This window comes from Aplidium turbinatum, chromosome 3, assembly GCF_918807975.1.
Source record: "Aplidium turbinatum chromosome 3, kaAplTurb1.1, whole genome shotgun sequence".
Taxonomy (NCBI): domain Eukaryota; kingdom Metazoa; phylum Chordata; class Ascidiacea; order Aplousobranchia; family Polyclinidae; genus Aplidium; species Aplidium turbinatum.
Window position 1 is genome coordinate 17938012 of NC_137474.1, and position 18648 is coordinate 17956659.

At 37.2% G+C, this 18648-nt stretch overlaps 2 protein-coding genes and 1 non-coding gene across 4 annotated transcripts in view; 2 read left to right on the forward strand and 1 right to left on the reverse strand.

Annotated features, from left to right (window-relative positions):
* Positions 1-5376: 5376 nt before the first annotated feature.
* Positions 5377-7777, forward strand: LOC145767041 (UPF0690 protein C1orf52 homolog). The gene has a single exon (XM_082578776.1). The coding sequence runs from the start codon at positions 5455-5457 to the stop codon at positions 6172-6174; it is 720 nt and encodes a 239-aa protein (XP_082434902.1). The 5' UTR covers positions 5377-5454; the 3' UTR covers positions 6175-7777.
* The window catches only part of LOC145767040 (drebrin-like protein B), a 56582-nt gene continuing 44182 nt past the window's right edge, over positions 6249-18648 (forward strand). For both annotated transcript variants that reach the window (XM_082578774.1, XM_082578775.1), the window contains exon 1: positions 6249-7913. In XM_082578774.1, the coding sequence (XP_082434900.1) occupies positions 7831-7913 (83 nt within the window). In that variant the 5' untranslated portion in view covers positions 6249-7830. The remainder of the gene's footprint in view (positions 7914-18648) is intronic.
* LOC145767732 (U6 spliceosomal RNA) lies at positions 14802-14908 on the reverse strand. The gene has a single exon (XR_014288883.1). It is a non-coding gene; the product is annotated as a U6 spliceosomal RNA (small nuclear RNA).

Consider the following 18648-nt stretch of genomic DNA (forward strand, 5'->3'; position numbering starts at 1 on the left):
CCCGTACAAGCCCAGTTTGGCCCAAAATGACCCATTTAGCCTACGCAATGGTACAAAATCGAAAATTTGGCAATAATTGGCCTTAATGAGTTGGTAATGGGCCTAAAATTTTTGATTAATAAGCTATGATAGGGTTGTAATATTTTTTCATGAGTCATATATGCCCGACTTGACTATGCTTCAGGCACATCATTTCCTGCAAACATCAGAGTGTGTTACTTCTTTTTTGTCAATTGATATGTTCAAATCGACATTGCCTAAACCAATAATTCTCAGCTCAATCGATGTTTGCTTGCAAGAACACTGTAACGAAGTTAAGAGCTTGCTTGCTCTATTCCTTCAATCTTTTGCAAAAGGCTTGGCAACTCAAAAAGGGTCTCTGTTTGGTTTTGGTCCTGCTGCAAATGAGGACACAGGATCGCTGTTGAAAATTGGATCGGCAAGTGATGACTGATGATGTCCTACAGAAACTGGATAATCTGCCAGTCCACAACCTGGGTGAAGAACGTAGTGTCGGATTAGCAAACTACAAGACAAATATTTATGGTAAAAGAAATCTTGATACAGTCTCCAGAAGCGTAGTTCTCAATAAAAGCACGGATTTACATGAAAATATTCAGAAGATTGACAAAAAGAAATGGGAAAAACCAGTACAGAAATAAGACAGCAAAGAAATTAGACTGCAATGGAATGAAAAGATGAAAGCTTATGAAGAAAAAGGTTACTCTAAAAAAGAAGCTTTTAATATCAGAGCAGAGCAAAGTAAACTTGCTGATTTAGATTTCCTGAAAGCGCAAAATCCACCAGGGCCTTTTACCACTTCTGAGGAAGTGAGTGCTTACCTTCAAAGTGATGCTGTAACAGATCACATAAAGAACAAAAGACTTTGCACTGAAGTTCGCTATGCAAAGAAGACATGCCTCTCCCTAAAATCAAGTGCTTCAATATTCCGACTGAAACGAGACTATAAAAATTCCAGATTTGAAGACTATGCCAACAACCTTATCAGCTAGTTAGATAATTCACGTTCATGTGCAACTATAGCAATGTCAGACCTCCAAAGTGTGCTTTCTGCTATGCATTTGCTTACAGAGGCAAATTCAAGCTCCACATCAAATGAACAGGAATCTGATTTTGCAGCACTAGCCTATCAAGTTGGTGAGTTTATAGCTGCCATCTGGATTGAAGGAAGCTAATAACACTGGTACTTTGCTAACATTGTTGAAGTTGTGAATGATGATGCTGTACTACTTACATACTTCAAGAAGGTTGGCAACAGTAGAGATGGAGAAATATGGATTTCCCTGAAAATCCTGAACTTCTTGTTACTGTGTCATATGTCAGATCTGCCCGAATCAAATGCTGTGTTTCAAATGAAACAGTTCAACTATTGAATGAAGCTCTTAATGAAAAGATAAAAAAACACTAATTTGATATCTGGAACTACACAATACTTCCATAACATTGGACCTTTGAAACATAACTATTATTATTACTTATTTGCGACAGACAAAGCTGTCCATATCCAAAACAAAACAACAAAATAATACACAAACTGCAAATGCACAAACTATCATTTATAATTACATAGCATCCTGTTCTTATTATTTTATCAGTATATATTATACAGTATACATATAATACCGTACTGAATATATAGAATATGTCGCATTGGTAACTGACACGTACATATTATATTTATATTCCAAAAGAGCAAACATGGGCAAGAAAATTGAAAATGCTTTATAATGACTGGCTGTATGCCTATACAGTACGGTACTACAATTTTTACGACATTACCCAAAACATCTCTGATTTTAAACGTAATGACGACATATAATCAATCAATTTTCTACAACTAGACAAGTAGACATGCATATGATTCATTTGAAAGTACTAATTCGAATCATAATGTTTTAAACAAAAAATTACTCCGATTTCAAACTTATTAAGGTAAAATTTTGAATTTCATACAATCGCGATAGGCCAAATACGCCGTTTTGGCCCAAAGTGGGCCTGTCCATACACCTGACACTTCTGAAACTGCTACATTCCTATCTTAACTTTTCAAAACAAAACTTTTGAGACTGGTCCCAGCCTTCTATGACAACCGGTTCAAATTTTAGGTATTAAATCCCATGTATTTTGACAATCGCTCATAAAACCCCCCGGTAGCGGGGAGTTCCCGGAGGGGCAATCCAAAATTTTTTTCATAATATGTTTTTTTACTCCCAGTGGCATAATTTTGGGGGGTACTCAGAGTTTGTACTCAAAATTCGTCTTTTAACATACCCCCCTACTACTATTTGAGACGATAAGAAATCTTTATGGCTCATGTGTTGAGACTTGAGATCTACAAAATTGCAATGAAACAATATACCAGACATATAGTCTGATTTGAAATAAGTTATACGAGTAATGAGACTGTGTGTTTGTTGAAAGAGACGCTATTGCAATGAGTTTACCCTAATTGCTGCATATTGTGACATTTAATGTCAAAATAGGTAAAAAAACAAATAAATAAAAATGATAAAAAACAAAAAAAAGAACTCGTTTTTTTAAAACAAAAAAAACGTTTTTTTACATCTCTAGGTGTGGTGCTCAACACACCTCAAAATGTGTAAAATTTTTGATAGGTCATTTTGCGGCAGCTGTGTTGTACAGCATTTTGTACAATGATGCGTACCGTAATTTAACTACTTGAGTTCTTCATACGTCAAAATTTGCCAAAAAAAGTTTTAATGTCAAAAGTTTCAATTTTTAGGCTAAAAAATAATTGCCCTAGTAATAATTCATTGCATAGGCTACCGGTACGGAAAAATGCAACTTTGCAATATACGGTAGTTAGTATTAGGCAAGGTAAACTTAATGCAAAGCTGAGCACTTATCCCGCTACAGTCGGTGATGTAATTATTTTGTGTTAAGTAAAGCTAAACAAATGCAGTACATGATGTCAAATATCTAAATTTGCTTACCAGTCAGTGTTTCCCACTCGATCCTCCTGCTGAGAAACGTCAGTCACATCAGCAAGGTGATTGATCTCTGCCTCTGTGTACTTGTTCCCAACAATTTTCACCAAATCAAACGTCATATAAAAACCGTTATGGTCTACTTAACTTAGCTGGCATCTTACGTCATGGAAATTGCTAGAAAATGTCCAAATATTGCACCATCGGTCGTAAGACCTAATGAAATATTGCATCACTACCTTTGAACACCGGTTTGAATTGCGTGACAATGTCTTTCATTATTGCGTCACAGTTACTGTCTACGTGCATTTGAGATATCGCAAATTATTCTAGTCATTCTTAAAATTGTTTGTTGGAAGTCAGTCGCTTATTTAACTGTTTGCTTGGTGCTTACTAGCTGGACAAATTATCCGTCTTTTATCTAAGTAATCTGTTCTGTAGTGACAAGTTTTAGTGGTGTATGGCGTTGCATCCAATTTCGACAGCCAGGTGGCTAATTTTACAGAAATACAATTTTGAATAGACGTTTCAAAGGAGTGTTTCTTTTTCGGTCATTACATGCAGACGAACGGATTCGGGAATCTTATGTTACAATTTTCCCACGAAGAGATTATGGTTTACCGCTGTGACCAGTACTCAGGCTCAAAACGATAGGGTTCAGGTTCTAGCACACTTTCTTTTTCATTATCACTTACCGTACTTCTTCAACCACCGTACTATCTTCCTCTTCGTATTGGAAACTAACGTCAGAGTCAGAAATTCTCCAGTATGACACATAAAATATATAGTAACCTACAGCACCTAAAAATTGACAACTATATAAACCACGCATACAATAACGATGTTATAATTAAAGTAACTTGCATTCTTCTGGTGACTATAGGCTACCGTACTAGGTTGCGTTCTGGTAACCTAGTAGCCTATAGTCAACAGAAGAACGCAAGTTACTTTAATTATCAAATGCCTGGTGAACCGTTTCACTCTGTTTTTAACGATGTTATAAGTTGAATTCAATTCTTTCAATTTTATTTTTTGCTGCTGGCGTAAACATGTACAGAACGACAAAGTAAACATACGAATTTGACAACAACAAAAGGGAAAATTCTTTGAAAGCGGTAGCTTTGCTTCAAGAGCTATTCCATCTACCGTACATGGTAGGATGCTAGCCATCGGTAGGCCCCAGGCCAGTGGTTCTTAACTTGCTTAATCCCTGCAGCCTTAGTTAACTGCTGATTAGTTCTTTTACCCCAAAAACAACAAGCACTAGGTTAATGGCGTTGTTGTAAATTAGGCCCTGGGGTACACCCGGTACAGGTTATCAAAACCTAATACTGTAATTCTAACTAAATACAATAAACTATAAAATCAACATTACTTCATTAACTTGGCGTCTTCTATAAGCTGGTCGCCAGAAAGAAGTCAAATGTGATCTTTCAGCTGTTGCACTAGTTCCTGGTGGAGAAGGAAATATTGATGAACATGCACCGGGTTTCAAGTCAAGTCTTTTGGCATATCTCATTTTGAATTGAAGAAAAATTTTAAGTCTGCTTTTTGAAAATGCAGACTACAAATTCTGTAGTGTGGTTTTGGTCCACTCCAATGACTTGTGGTGTTGACAAATTTATTCCATTTCCTTTTTTGCGTACTGTCTTTGGGAAACCCAAACATACCAACTTTACGCAATGCTGTCGTGTCACAGACAAACAACACAAAAGTCAGGCATAGCATTTGCTATGATGCAATATTGTTTCTACAATACTGTAGTCAAACTATGATGCAATATTGATTTTATGGACATTAAATTTTTAGCAATGCTACTACATTTATACTACTGTACCTCACCTTTCTCGTAATATTGCTACTATTACTCAACGAAATATCCTAGAAACTAACTTGAAAAACGTGTAAAACTATCTTGCAAAACTTCTTGGAACGCAACGCGTCCAAACTTTTGATTTTGCTGGAGCTCTCGTCTATTGTGACGTACCGGTATTCTCAAGCAGTGTTTCCACTTTTTGGTCATTTTGAAAAATATAAATGAAACATTGGACTTTGGGCCTTGCCAGCGCCATTGAAAACCAATTTTTTTCGGTAATTGTTTTAAAAATGTATTCTTGAATGTTCAGTTTACGCATTTCAATGCTTAATTCCCGTTTGAAAATTTCGTTTAGTAGGCCTTTAAAGTGTCTCCATATTTGAAACTGCCACGGTTTAGCTTTCAAAAAAGTGTTTCTCAGTTTGAAGATAAACATTCTCATAATCAATCAAGCCACCGTTATCCTTTTTGGCATGTAGTAGCAGCAGCAATAACATACTACTTTCAAAGTAGCGGATCCCTACCTCTGAGTACTAGTCGCATAACATTCATTTCTAACAACTATAACTAATATATTTGCCTTGCAGATAAAAATTTTCATTTTTATGAAGACATTGTTTTACATTATATTAAGCTTATCAGTTGCTTGTAGTTATCAAAAAAGGTCTTATGTCTTCTGATCCATTATCGTTTTTTGCTGCAACTGGTAGCGATGAAGATGATTCGGATTGCTCATCAGAAAATGAATTACCATCCAAAGAAAAAAGAGTTGTAAATGCTCTCTGTAAAACTACTGGTACAGCAACAAATGCAAGCATATTACCACCCCCCTTATTAGCTTTAGCAAATGCCAAAACACCTGAATTTGTGACCAGTCATATTCAGAATGACATGAACTGGGACAAACTAGTGAAAGAAGCACCTTATGTTGCTCCAAAAGAATGCAAACCTTGGGAAACAACTTTGCCTTCTGTTGAATCAAAATCGACAGTTAAAAGTCATAAACCCAACTTAACTATTGTCAAGCAAGTTCCACAGACTTTAGCTCCTTCGGCTCCAAAAGTTGAGCCCAAGAAGGGTAGACCATCAGATGCTCAAGATCATGCTGTGATGTGGTCAAAAATGTATAAAGACTCTGGAATTGATTCAACTCCTGCAAAGAGACCTCGCCCTGAAGATGAAGATGCGGATTTGGCAGGGTTTTGTCATACTGATTTAGATTTTGTCAAAGTTGCTTTTCAAACAAAGCACCAAAAGACTACACAAAGCAGCAGTGCCACATTTCAGAAAAGAGAAAAACGAAAACGTGATACTGGGCAAGCTAATCAAGAAAAAATATTTGTTAAAGAAGAAAAAAGAATTTTAAGACAAAATTTTAAAGAAAGCTAGCAATGAGTTTGTTTTCTTATTGTGCTTTCGTGCTAACTTCTTTTGACTTTGTACTGGCATCAATTGGCATTAGTTATTAGCAGAGATGTACCGATACATCGGTATCGGTGATATCGGCAATATTTGGCCGATACTAAACAATAAACATGTAAAAAAGGCGTTTGCTGAGAATTTTCTACAGAGGCAAAGATATAAATTTTTGAAAATTAAGCAAAGGTGTAACTAACATCACATTGACGTAGAAAAATAACAACATGTTCAAATTTTTGATAGGTCACACTCCCATAACTTCTTGTGCTCACCTTTTAACATTGGTTGTTTACAGTGATTCTTTCACTTAAACGAAACGTTTTGTTTCAACAGTTTTGCGTTGTTCGATTCTTTAGTTGTGAAGGAGACTCAATTTCTCCACTATTTATCATTTGTATTATTGAGGTCAAACCAAACAAAGGAAAACAAGAAGATGTTTCTTTCTGCTCGCGCATATCGATGCACGAAGCAATTATGAGCTTATGGCTTGTTATCGCAATGTAATCCATTTCACGCTTTGCTGGAAGTTACCGTACCTAGAAATAGCAAAAAATTACCAAAATCTTGAATTTACAAGAAAACTACACAACTTTTAGCATCAAATTTAATATCATCAGATCCGCCTTGCAATTTTAGGAAAAGTCAAGAAAAACCAAGTGCATGGCGTTACTGTACATCAAGCAATCAAAGGAAATATGAGGAGGGGGGAAATCTGGTCTCCCTTTGAGGAGCAAAGTGTTAAGCTGATTGTTGAAAACACTGCTCACCTCTTCCCATGGTGTAATAAATTGGGTGGGCATAGATGCTGAAGGAAAGGTGACCGAGAGAAAGGAACTGGCCACCCTACTCTTGTTAGTGCTGAGTGCTGAAGGCTTGGTATGTATATAATCAGAACCTTATTTTCTCATCCCTCGATGCTTGGATTAAGCATGGGACTCATCTTTACCTTTGATTGTGTTATCATCTAGGCATTACATTTGTAAGGAGTCCAATTTCAATAAAATTAGTTATAAACTGTGGATCTCCAACTAAAAGTAAAATACAGATTTCGATAGATGACTACTCTCCCAGTAAAAATAAGAATGCAATGCAAAGTCTACTAATTAGTAATTATGGATACTTTTATACTGAAGCAAGCCCATAGATTGAAGAAGCTAAATGTTACATTTTGATGTTAGTTAAATGGAGAGAGAAATATTAATTTTTTATACAATGAGCTGAATTTCAAACATTCCTAACAAGTGTTCATAAACATTTTGTGTTTTTATAACACCCCCTTATGTGCCCATCGAACCAAGCCATACATTAATAAACCACATCGCAATATTATTCATCACAATAATCATGCTTTTGCTACATCCATTTCCGACCTTGCTTCTTTTGCATTTGTGTTAGTACATTTTTACATGAGTTTGTTTCAGTGGCAGTTAGACTCTATCAGACAAACGGTTGTATCTTTTTTGCATTTTTGTTTGTGAGTTTTATTGAATTCGCGAATTTGCTTAGTTTATTGTTCACTCAATCTTGAATTGGTTTCATTCTTGCACTGATGTTCAGTTATTGTTTATTTTAGGTTGAATAGAGCACAATATATTTTCTATTAAAGTTGTACTTTTTGTAGTGAAAATGAGTGTAAATTTTTCAACCCATCGCCAGAAGCTTGTGGATGCCTACAACGATGTGTTAAATGAAAAATCAGACACTGACTGGTAATATATTTGTTTTTTTCTTATCTACTGTATAGTATAAAATATTATAACTATAATGTCAGCATTTGTATTGCCAATGCTATTGCTTTGTTTTAAGCTACCGGGTAGTTCAAGTGTAACCTTGAAAATTGACAACATTTCTTGCTGCTTGATAGCTTGATTCAATGATATTAATACTTAAATATCTTAAATCTAGCTCCCTCATCGTTTTTAACATGACCATCCAGCATCTATACATGTATTGTGTAGTTGTGTACCTTAACACCATTAACAATTAACATAGTTTTTTCAAACATTTCTGTCCCTCATCAAATTCGACAATTTGTGCTTCTGCGCTTTTCTGTTCTGTTCTAATAAACGGTACATGACAACTGGGCGAGACAAAGTGGGCGATACCCACTTGGGCGAGACCAGGTGGGCGACGAGCCAAGTGGGCGACGGGCAGAGATGTACGTATACGCCGCAAATTCTACGCCGCATACTTGCGGTGTAGACTTTTTGTTTGCGCTAACGCTTGTGGCTACATTTTTTTGGACAGTTTGCGCTTGAGGCTACGCCGTAAAGTTTACGCGGTTTTTTAGTGCATAGCGTCAACGCATACTTTTTAATGTATTTTTTTCGCTACAACACGCCAATACCTTCCAGCGCTGCAGTTGAAAGAATGTTTTCAATGGACAAAGACATATTGGAACCAAAACACAGCAAAATGTCAGATGAACACTTTCAGATGCTTGTGTTTCTTCGTGGAAATTCAAAATAAAACTTGTTTGTTTCGAGTGGTTTATACCGTGTGAATGTTTGGCACCTAGCAAACAAAATTAATTTGCGCTAGTGTATGCGCTGACGCCGACGCCGCCAGCTTTTTTTACAAGTTACGTTGGACGCATACGGCGTATAGTTTTTCGAACGTTTGCGTTTACGCTGACGGCGTCAATATTTTTTGTATGCGCGTACATCACTGGCGACGGGCCAAGTGGGCGACGGCCAAAGTGGGTGACGGTAGCGAAAGTTTAGTGGTGGTGACATATATAATTTATCTAGTTGCTTTGCGGCGTCACAGTTTATCGTGAAGCTTAAGAGAAACCCCTCAGAAAAGAGACAAACGAATGGCCAAAGAGTGGTTGAAGTCATCAAAGCTTGTCAGTCGTTATAAAGTCATATTTTCTGTTTTAGATCATAAAATATGACTTTTAATTTTTACTTTAAAATACAATAATTGATTTATGGAAGGGAGGCAATGGGAGTTCTCACGCTGAGTTTCACGAAGCATTGGAAGCAACATTTTCATTATTTTTTGTTTTAGATCATAAAATATAACTTTTAATTTTTACTTTAAAATATAATATATAATTGATTTGTGGAAGGGAGGCAATGAGATTTCTCACGCTGAGTTTCACAAAGCATTGGAAGCTAAATTTTCATTATTTTTTGTAGTCTAGTAATAGCGCTTGCGGTTTGATGTTAATTTGCATTGTGACATCATCTTGACACATTATTTTGCAATTTGCGGCGTCACGATTTATCGTGAAGCTTAAGAGAAACCCCTCAGAAAAGAGACAAACGAATGGCCAAAGAGTGGTTGAAGTCGTCGAAGCTTGTCAGTCGTTATAAAGTAATATTTTCTGTTTTAGATCATGAAATATGACTTTTAATTTTTATATACTTTAAAATACAATAATTGATTTGTGGAAGGGAGGCAATGGGAGTTCTCACGCTGAGTTTCACAAAGCATTGGAAGCAAAATTTTCATTATTTTTCGTAGTCTAGTAATAGCGCTTGCTGTTTGATGTTAATTTGCATTGTGGCATCATCTTGACACATTATTTCGCAACACACAATCCAGTCTCTGAATATTATAAACACTTGCGGTAGATCACTAGGTCAGCCAGTGCTGAGATCTTAACTACTAAGTAGCTGGTTTGGTAGGTACATGCATTAGACATTTGAATTCTTGTAGTGATTTTCAAGCAAAACAGAAGTTTTTTGTTAGTTGTTCAAGTGTGTTATTGTTCAAAATACATGTAAAAACTTACATACGAATCATTAACTACGGAGATTAGCATAAATTTGATGCTCTAAAAATAAAGTCATATATTTCAAAAAATAAAGTCCTATACTTCAAAATATAAAGTCATAATTTTCAATTTTTAGTTCATAAAAATGGCCCTAGTAATGACTGTCAGTCACAGTGTGTTCTGTAAACTGCTTATGCGGCTACGCAGCGTCTGGACTAGAGCATTCGGATTAAAAAATATCAGTTGACTTTAAGTGCCCAAGTTAAAATTATGACTTATGCCTCTTGAGAAGTCTCACATAGTCTGTGGTGGATCCTGTCCATTAAAGTTTTATTGGTACCTTTAAATACAACATTGTAAACGTAAGTTAATTTAGCAAGTCTCTGTGAGACTTTGGATTTTCCGCGCACATACGATTTATAGCGTCTAGAACACAAATTGTGCGGCTGTTTTTTTTTTCGGTCATTGGTCAATTTTTTAGCAAAATGTTCGAAAAAAATATAGTCAATTTGATCAAAATATCCGAAAAAATATATAGTCAATTCGGCCGAGTGTTGCAAGGTTGAGTTTCACTGATGAACGTTGAAGAAACGTTTGTCTGTTCTAACACATAAAACACGACAACGTTTCTCAGCGAAATTTAATGTTGTAGCTAGTCAGAAAGTGCAAATTTTGGTTGTTATCAGAAAAAAAATGACCGAAATAAATGAAAAATGATCGACTTTTTACAAATCAAACCAAGTGGTATTTGAAAAAAAATCCATTGGCATAAGTGTTGTAAAAAAACCCACTGCATTTCTATACAAAATTAAAAAAAAATTAGCCAAACGCAAAATTTGTCCCATTGATGGAGGTTCTCCTCTACAACGTTTAGCACATAAGATTATGGTCTGGGATTGCAGACACTTGTCTTTGTTTTGATCGCATGCGTCTGTTCCACCTTTACTTCATTTCGCCCATTGCGGACAATCAATGGGCATATTTCAAAATTGTGTGACAGAGTAAGAAAAAATAAAATTGTAACACAGTTAAGTCTGAGTAGGTTCAAATTCAAATGTTAGGGTAAAGTCTCTACAGCAAATATTTAACCTCACTTTGTTTTTATCATTACAGACAAACTTTTTCTTAATTTCTGAAATCTCCACCTGCTTACCAGCAAGTTTTCATTAAATTTTCACTTAGAATGGTACAGGGTGTAAATGACTTTTGTTTTATTTTATTCTTCTAATTTCAATGTATCTGGAGAAGTCATATATATATGAAACATTATAAAAAAATTAGCTCTGTGTTTGATACATAGTTTAGAAAATAGGTATGCAAGTTTGGTAAGCCACACATGTTTGTCCGTTGCCAAAAAATCTCAAAAAAGTTTTTTTTACGAACAACTATATTTTTTTTAACTTCTAACATATATTGACTATCTCACATTTGGCAGCACATATCAACCCTATACAAGTATCTTTCCTCCAATTTAAATCACTAGATTGATGGAAGTTTGATATTGTGTCTGTCCGTTACCATATTTTTGATGAATTTGTGTAGATTGTATATAAGGCTTTAAACACCAAGATTGTCAAAGATGACTGGGTATGTAGTCAGAAAGGGAAGGTGGGAACTAGCAATAGCGCATTAGATCCACCTTTATAGATTGAAAAAAAATTTTGAAGTAAAAAAAAATTATATGTAAATGTTTTTTATTAAAAAAAAATTCCCATTATAATTGTGATTCGTTAATGAAGATCATGTTTTGAGTCAGGGAAATATCAAAGATGTTTGTTCTAACAATTATTGGTTACTTGCTGCAAATGTCATTGACAAGTTTTGATTGCAAGTGAAGAGAGACTAACTGTCAAATGTTATTCCAAAGCCAACATATCAGGATCAACATGGAGATGGCCATGTTGTGATGTTGTGCAGGCTATAGTAGGGTGTTGCAAATTTTACAACCTATGTTGAAAATATGATTTTCTGACCGGAAATGGTGTGAAACAACACCAAAAAAAATTTTTCAAAAAATTTTAAGGTTTAGGTGTCCCACGCTCACCCCGAAAATTTTGCGTTTTGCCGCAAATGAACATATTTTAAACGCATGCAATTTCTACATTTTACATCATAACCACACCATGTTGGGTATCATTTTGATCAGAATTTTATGGAGAACACCACTAAACTATCAAAAGTTAATTTTATGCAAGAATGTAAAAATTGAAAATTTGGCCTAGCACAATATTTTGACAAAAATCCATTCGAAGAAGGTGGAAAATTAGACACAAAATGTTTTGAAACATAGGGTGTACACAATACTACAATAATCTTGTCAGTTAAATGCCAAACAGTGTCAAAACTAAGTGTCAAAGCTCATTGGGCTTGTCAATCATCCTTGAAAATCACCATCTCATCTGAAACTTTGAAGCTATCCAACTCTTGTATCATAGGCTAATTGATGTTTGCTGGTACACCTTCTCTTTTTCTTTGAAGTGTCAAAACTGTGTGATATCCGAACACATTGATGTGACATAAGCCCGTATTTTGTCATCAGTTTCTTTTATTTTGTCATCTGACATTGCATCGTTACTGTCTTTAACCTTTCGGATATTAAAACCAGTGGTGATGTTGCCAATCAGCCTCTCATTCGCTATCTGGTTGTTTTTGAAGGACACCCAATCATTAGGCTGGCCTAGTGACAAACAAGGAGAGCACTGGCTTGTGACAATGAAAAAGGAAGCCAGGAGACGGTTGCTCCATAGTAAGTGCTTGATGTCCACAGATGTAGTTGAGATCTTTGCTACATCTGCAGCTTTTACCGGAGGATGATATGAAAAACACGATAGGGCGACATTTTTTTGGAGATAGCCATGTCATGCCGTGTATTAAAAAGCATGGCTTTGCATGCTTAACTACATCAGGTTTTGACGACTTCATTAAATCGCAATTTAGTACAACCAAAGCAGGTCCTTCCACTGCACTTGGTCTGGCATAAATCGAAAAGAACATTGGGACATACGAATCGAGTACAAACTGGCAAATACATTCAAGTGCTCTTTTCTGATGATTTGTTAATTTAAACAAATTAAAATTTATGATTCTTAAATAACCACTAGCTTTCGTTGGCCATCTGGCATGGTGAAGCTTTTCTTGCTTACGAAACAGACACTTTTTCAGTAGCTCAGGAATATCCATAAAAGTGAAGCAGGCAAGTGCCAAAAGGCAAGCCTGGTCGTCTCTCATGGACTTGGTGTTGCTGCCAGAAAGATCCTGAATTAAAAGCTCCAAGCATTCCCTCATCACTTTTTGTGACAAAGCACTTGGCTTGATGCTTGGAGATTAGATTCAGTTAATATTAGTTAACTTAGTACGACCAGTGATGACAGCCGTTGTGTCAGTCATGATGCTGATTACATTTCGAAATAGATCCGGCTGTATCAGCTTCTTCAATGCTATATAGCAGGGGTCACCAAATGGCGGCCCGCGGAAGGTATCAGCGTACAAGTATAACCAAAAATACTTTTCTTGAGGAGTTAAAGAGCACGAAGGCAAAAAATACTTTCCGGGAAGCATATTTTCGCACTGCATACGATTCCACCGACAGGGCCGTTGACAGGATTTCTTGGGCCCGGTACCAATTTATTTTCGGGCCCCCTTCATGCACAATGTTATGAATATAAAGGTTGTGTACAAACTTTTATTGATGTGTTGTTAAAATGAGGATGACATATGCCGTTCAAAGTAGAAAATTAAGAGGAATATCATTTATATATATATTATTATATTTTCAAAGATTTGTTGCATCCACGAATTTCCCCAACTGCGCAATTACGCATTAGGAATTTCTTCGTAAATCGCAAAATCCTTGCTCTCAATCACGATCTTTGTCGGTATGTTTAAAATTGTTGGAGTTTGGTTTTGGTTTGAATGTTTATCCTTGGACTGACAAAGCCTTGATAAATTATTCCTGGTAGTTTCGAATACTTGTAGAGGCTCTTGACGCACGGCCGGTTACCAAGATTGGCAGAGTGAAGTTTCCAATTGTTGAAGTGTTGTTGCCGGGGAATTATTCCATCCATTAGGTGCTGTTGAATGGAGAGCAGCCCTGAAATGCATTGCTCAAGCGCACACCCCGAGAGTCGAACCAGCGCCGTGTGATCTTAAGCCGGGCGCGTATCCGCTGAGCTAACGGGGCGGACAATCGGCTGAACTTAATTCTTTGTAAAGAAGACGCAAGTAGCTAGAAGGGGTTACCACCAAAATATATATATTCAGAATTAAAGAGTGGGTAAAGAAAAATATTTCGTGTTTTCGAGAAAAAAATCGTGGTTAGGGAAATCACTATACCCGGAAAGGGCCCGGTACTTTACCATCTGATGGCGGAAGTGGCTGTTTTAACCTCTGATGGCAATTCCTTTAGATCTGATTATATTAAGATCTTGATAATGTTTGAAGTCGCGGGGATTCTTTTAAATCCGGGCCCGGGTCCAAAAGTACCACCTAGACCCCCTGTTAACGCCCCTGTCCACCGACCTACCAATCAGATTATAGTTGTACGTGGGGGTTGCTTGAAGTTATTCCAATACGATGTCCAGCCACTCTGTTCCAGAGGTTGATTAAAACGTCTGTTTTCGAATTTCGAAATTGTCTGTGAGCATAGGGTTGCTTATTTTAAGTTTGCAAATGTCATGTAAACACTAGTGTGCGTTTCACCGTTATTTTGTTTCATGAGCAGTGTTCTCTTTATGCAAGTTTTGTTGGAAAATTAGGTCGGTGTGCCAACTCAATTTATAATAATTTGGCAAAATATTATACATGAATTTAAAGACTTTTTCTGATTGTATTATGAAAATATTTAGCTTAGTACTGCAAACTGTTTTTTTTTTAAAGAAACATGGAACGCTTCACGATTTTGCGTGTCATCCTTGCGCAGGGGCCATGCTAATCTTCTCTCTTTTGTTCCAATTTTAGTATATGTACTGCCAAAGCAAGTCCTGCAAAATGTTGTTAATCAACAATTCTTGCCACGCTGATCAGCACCGCAAGTGACAGTTGTCAATAATCAAAGAAAGACGGTTTATAGACTCTCACAAAAAGAATGAAAACCAGCTCATTGCTTTTTTAGAGGGAAGACTATTCAAGAATTACGATAGAATTACAATTTTTCGGTGATTTCCACAAGCGTTTGTTTCATGGTTGCCTGGTTTCTTTTTCCCTGTTATTGGAGCCTATTTTTCGCTGATATGTTTGCAGGTCACTATTGTTGCCTATATTGCGATGTGTCAAACATTTCCTTGTTTACTGACATTGCTAATTGCAAAATATCTTTTGTGAAGCGAAGTGACAACTCCACTCTTGCTTGGCGATGAATATTCTGATTTTTTTGTTTGTTGTATCCAGGTTTACACCTGGTAGTTGAAGATTTAGATTAAGTGGACGGGAAGGCAAGGAAGCAATCTGGGTAAGAAATGCGTTCTTTTCTAGCATAAGAGTCAACCTACCTAACATTTTATTAGTGCGGCCCGCCACAGCTCTCCTTAGTGCCAAAGTGGCCCACATGCAAAAAAGGTTGGTGACCCCTGCTATATAGCAATTTTCCCCAGTAATGCTCACGTCTTTTCGGAAACTTTTCAGAGCGACAAAGAATTCACCTTCATGAAAATGTGATAGAGCAGCTAATCTTTCCCTTTGAAAAATCTTCTTACCATCAAAGCATAGCTGATGAAATGACGAATTTCTCAATAGAACCTCTTTATCTTTGAGTAAAGTCTTGCTTAGCATAAGAGATCTGCGATAAAAAGTGGTATGGTGCCTCGTAGCATCAGGAGCATTTAGTTGTTCTGCTCCACAATCCAACAAAGACTGAGATAGGCGATATGATGAAAGTTTTTTACAGTTCAAAAAGCAGGTCTTGCTTGAAATTATATCTTGCTTTGATGAAGACCCATGAAATTCATCTTCTGAGGTGGTATCAGTTACATCCGACTGAACAGTGTGAACACTGCTGTCAGTGTTGTAGCCATCTGTGGTAATGCTGGAATCAGACTCCATAAACTGTTCAGAATAAATTTGGCCGAGAAGAGGAAGGTTCAGACGTGGCAGGTTCCAGTCGTGGCCGTTTTCTAGCAGTCTGTAAGTTCCGCTCTGTGACAGTTGCATCAACACATCCAATTATCAATTTTCTTGTACTTCTCTGATCCAGCAGAAACGTCAAAAAATAACAAAATAAGAAAAATTTTAATTTTTGTTTTCACAAGAAATGTAAAATCTTTTTATTGCAATGCATTCCCATGAAAATCCTGATTAAAATGATACCCAACATGATGGGGTTATCATGTAAAACATAGATCTTACATGCGCTTAAAGATATCTTTATTTGCGGCAAAATGCAAAATTTTTGGGGTGAGCGTGGGACACCTAAAACTTAAAATTTTTCAAAAATTTTTTCTTCTGGTGTCGTTTCACGCCATTTCCGGTCAGAAAATCATATTATACTTCCAATACGAGATCCAAAGATTTTTTGAAAAACGCAACACCCTAGGCTATAGCCACTCCACACCTTATTTTTGGAGGAAAGAGAAATGTTTCCTTTTACATACCAGAACTTCATCACATTTGGGGAATTGGGGATACTATGACTCAAATTGTGTGAACTAACTTGAAAAAGTGGTACATTTTTATGAATTAAAGATAATTTCAAGAATTTATATCCAATAAATTGCTTTCATCTTCCACTAGTGAAAAGTGACCGCTATGATGAAATATAGTAAGGAATGAAAGAACATGGGTAGAAAAACACTTCAGCAGGGCTGGAAAAAGCAGGGTAGCACCACTATTTGGAAATGCATGACTACAAACTTGGAAATGTATGTAATTTATGTATGTAATTGTAATGGTAGCCTATGAATATTAAAACAATTTTTTTGTAAAAAAAACAAACTTTTTTTCAACCAAAATTTTCCGAAATTGCAAACCATTATTTTTCCTATTGGGAAATAAACATTTTTTCTATCACTTTGGTTCAGTGTAGCAAAAAACTTCAGAAATGAGATAGTGTCTGTCCGTTACTTTTTTTAATGTCTGTCTGTTACTTCATATCAAGATTTTAAACTAATTGTTTCGCAAACACTGCATCAGGGATTACAAAAGATACTACTTTTAAGATGGGGTGTAGATCTCCAATTAAAAAAAACATTGATCTATTGGGTTTGAGAGCTGAATTTAGATAGAAACTGCATGTGAAGGCTGACTAGTGGTTTTTCCCAATTCTATCTGTCTGTCCGTTACTTTATTTAATAGTCCGTAAATTGGTAATACTGAAACCAGACCCAATTTTTTTTCCACACAAACCATCATAGGCCTACTTAGTAGTTTTAACACGTTGAATATTGCTGAGCTAGGGCTCTTGTGGTCTTCAAATTTAAAGATTTTCGCATCAATGTCTGTCCATTACCAAATTTTATTTTTGAAATATCACCATATATGTAGGCCACAACATTCTGGAGAAGCGTGTTCACGAATTGAAGTGACCTGAATACTTGGTATAAAACATGCAAGGCAAGTCGTAGTTGTCATCACAACCGAAAGCGAGCCACTATTGTTCCGAGCCACTATTGAGTCAGAGAAAACACAAACAAACTCTAACAACTAACAAAAAACTTCTGTTTTGCTTGAAAATCACTACAAAAATTCAAATGTCTAATGCATGTACCTACCAAACCAGCTACTTAGTAGCTGATGATGATGGCGTATGAGCGATCTTTCCAGGCTAGATTGGAGGGCAGGAAATCTTCAGCCACTCAGCAGTCTCGTCGTCCAGGATTCTCAGACCATGCGCACCGTGTGGAGGCCGGTGGGTTAGGCAGTGGTGGATGACATGGTCTGCGGTCTGTTCCGTGGCACCACACTCGCATTCTGATGAAGGAGCCAGGCCCCACTTGTGCATGTCCGAACGAAAGCGGCCGACGCCAGTTCGCAGGCGGTTAAGCCTGACCCACGCAAGCCTTGCGAGGGACATCCCTGGTGGACGGGGATCGGCGTCGGGTATGAAGTCACGGAGCGTGGAGGTGTGATTTTGCCACTCCGTGTTCCACATGTGGTTCGTCCAGTGTGCCGCACTTAAACCAAGTTCTTCGGCGTTCTTAAGGAGTTGTTGTGCGGCAGGCACAAAGGGGCGTCTTGATTTCAACCGCTGCTTTATAGGTGGTTTCTTGAGTGTTGCATGGAGGAGATGGTCGGGATCCAAAGCGCGGCGAGCGAGAGAAATCGTGGCTCCTTTACGGCGTAGCTCAGCGGGTTGGATGCCTGCTAGGATGGGTAGGCAGTCCGTTGGAGTGGGACGCAGGCATCCAGTCACAGTACGCAGTGCGTCATTGATGGCGGTATCAATCTGGTGGGTGTGAGAACTACGACACCAGACCGGCGCGCAGTACTCAGCGGTGGAATGAACAAGGGCTAGGGTAGCTGTACGAAGAGTTTTAGCACCAGCTCCCCAGCCGGAACCCGCCAATCGCCTCAAAAGTGCGACGCGTGTAGATAGTTTTTTGCTAAGTAGCTAAGATCTCAGCACTGGCTGACCTAGTGACCTACCGCAAGTGTTTATAATATTCAGAGACTGAATTGTGTGTTGCGAAATAATGTGTCAAGATGATGTCACAATGCAAATTAACATCAAACCGCAAGCGCTATTACTACTTACTAGACTACGAAAAATAGTGAAAATGTTGCTTCCAATG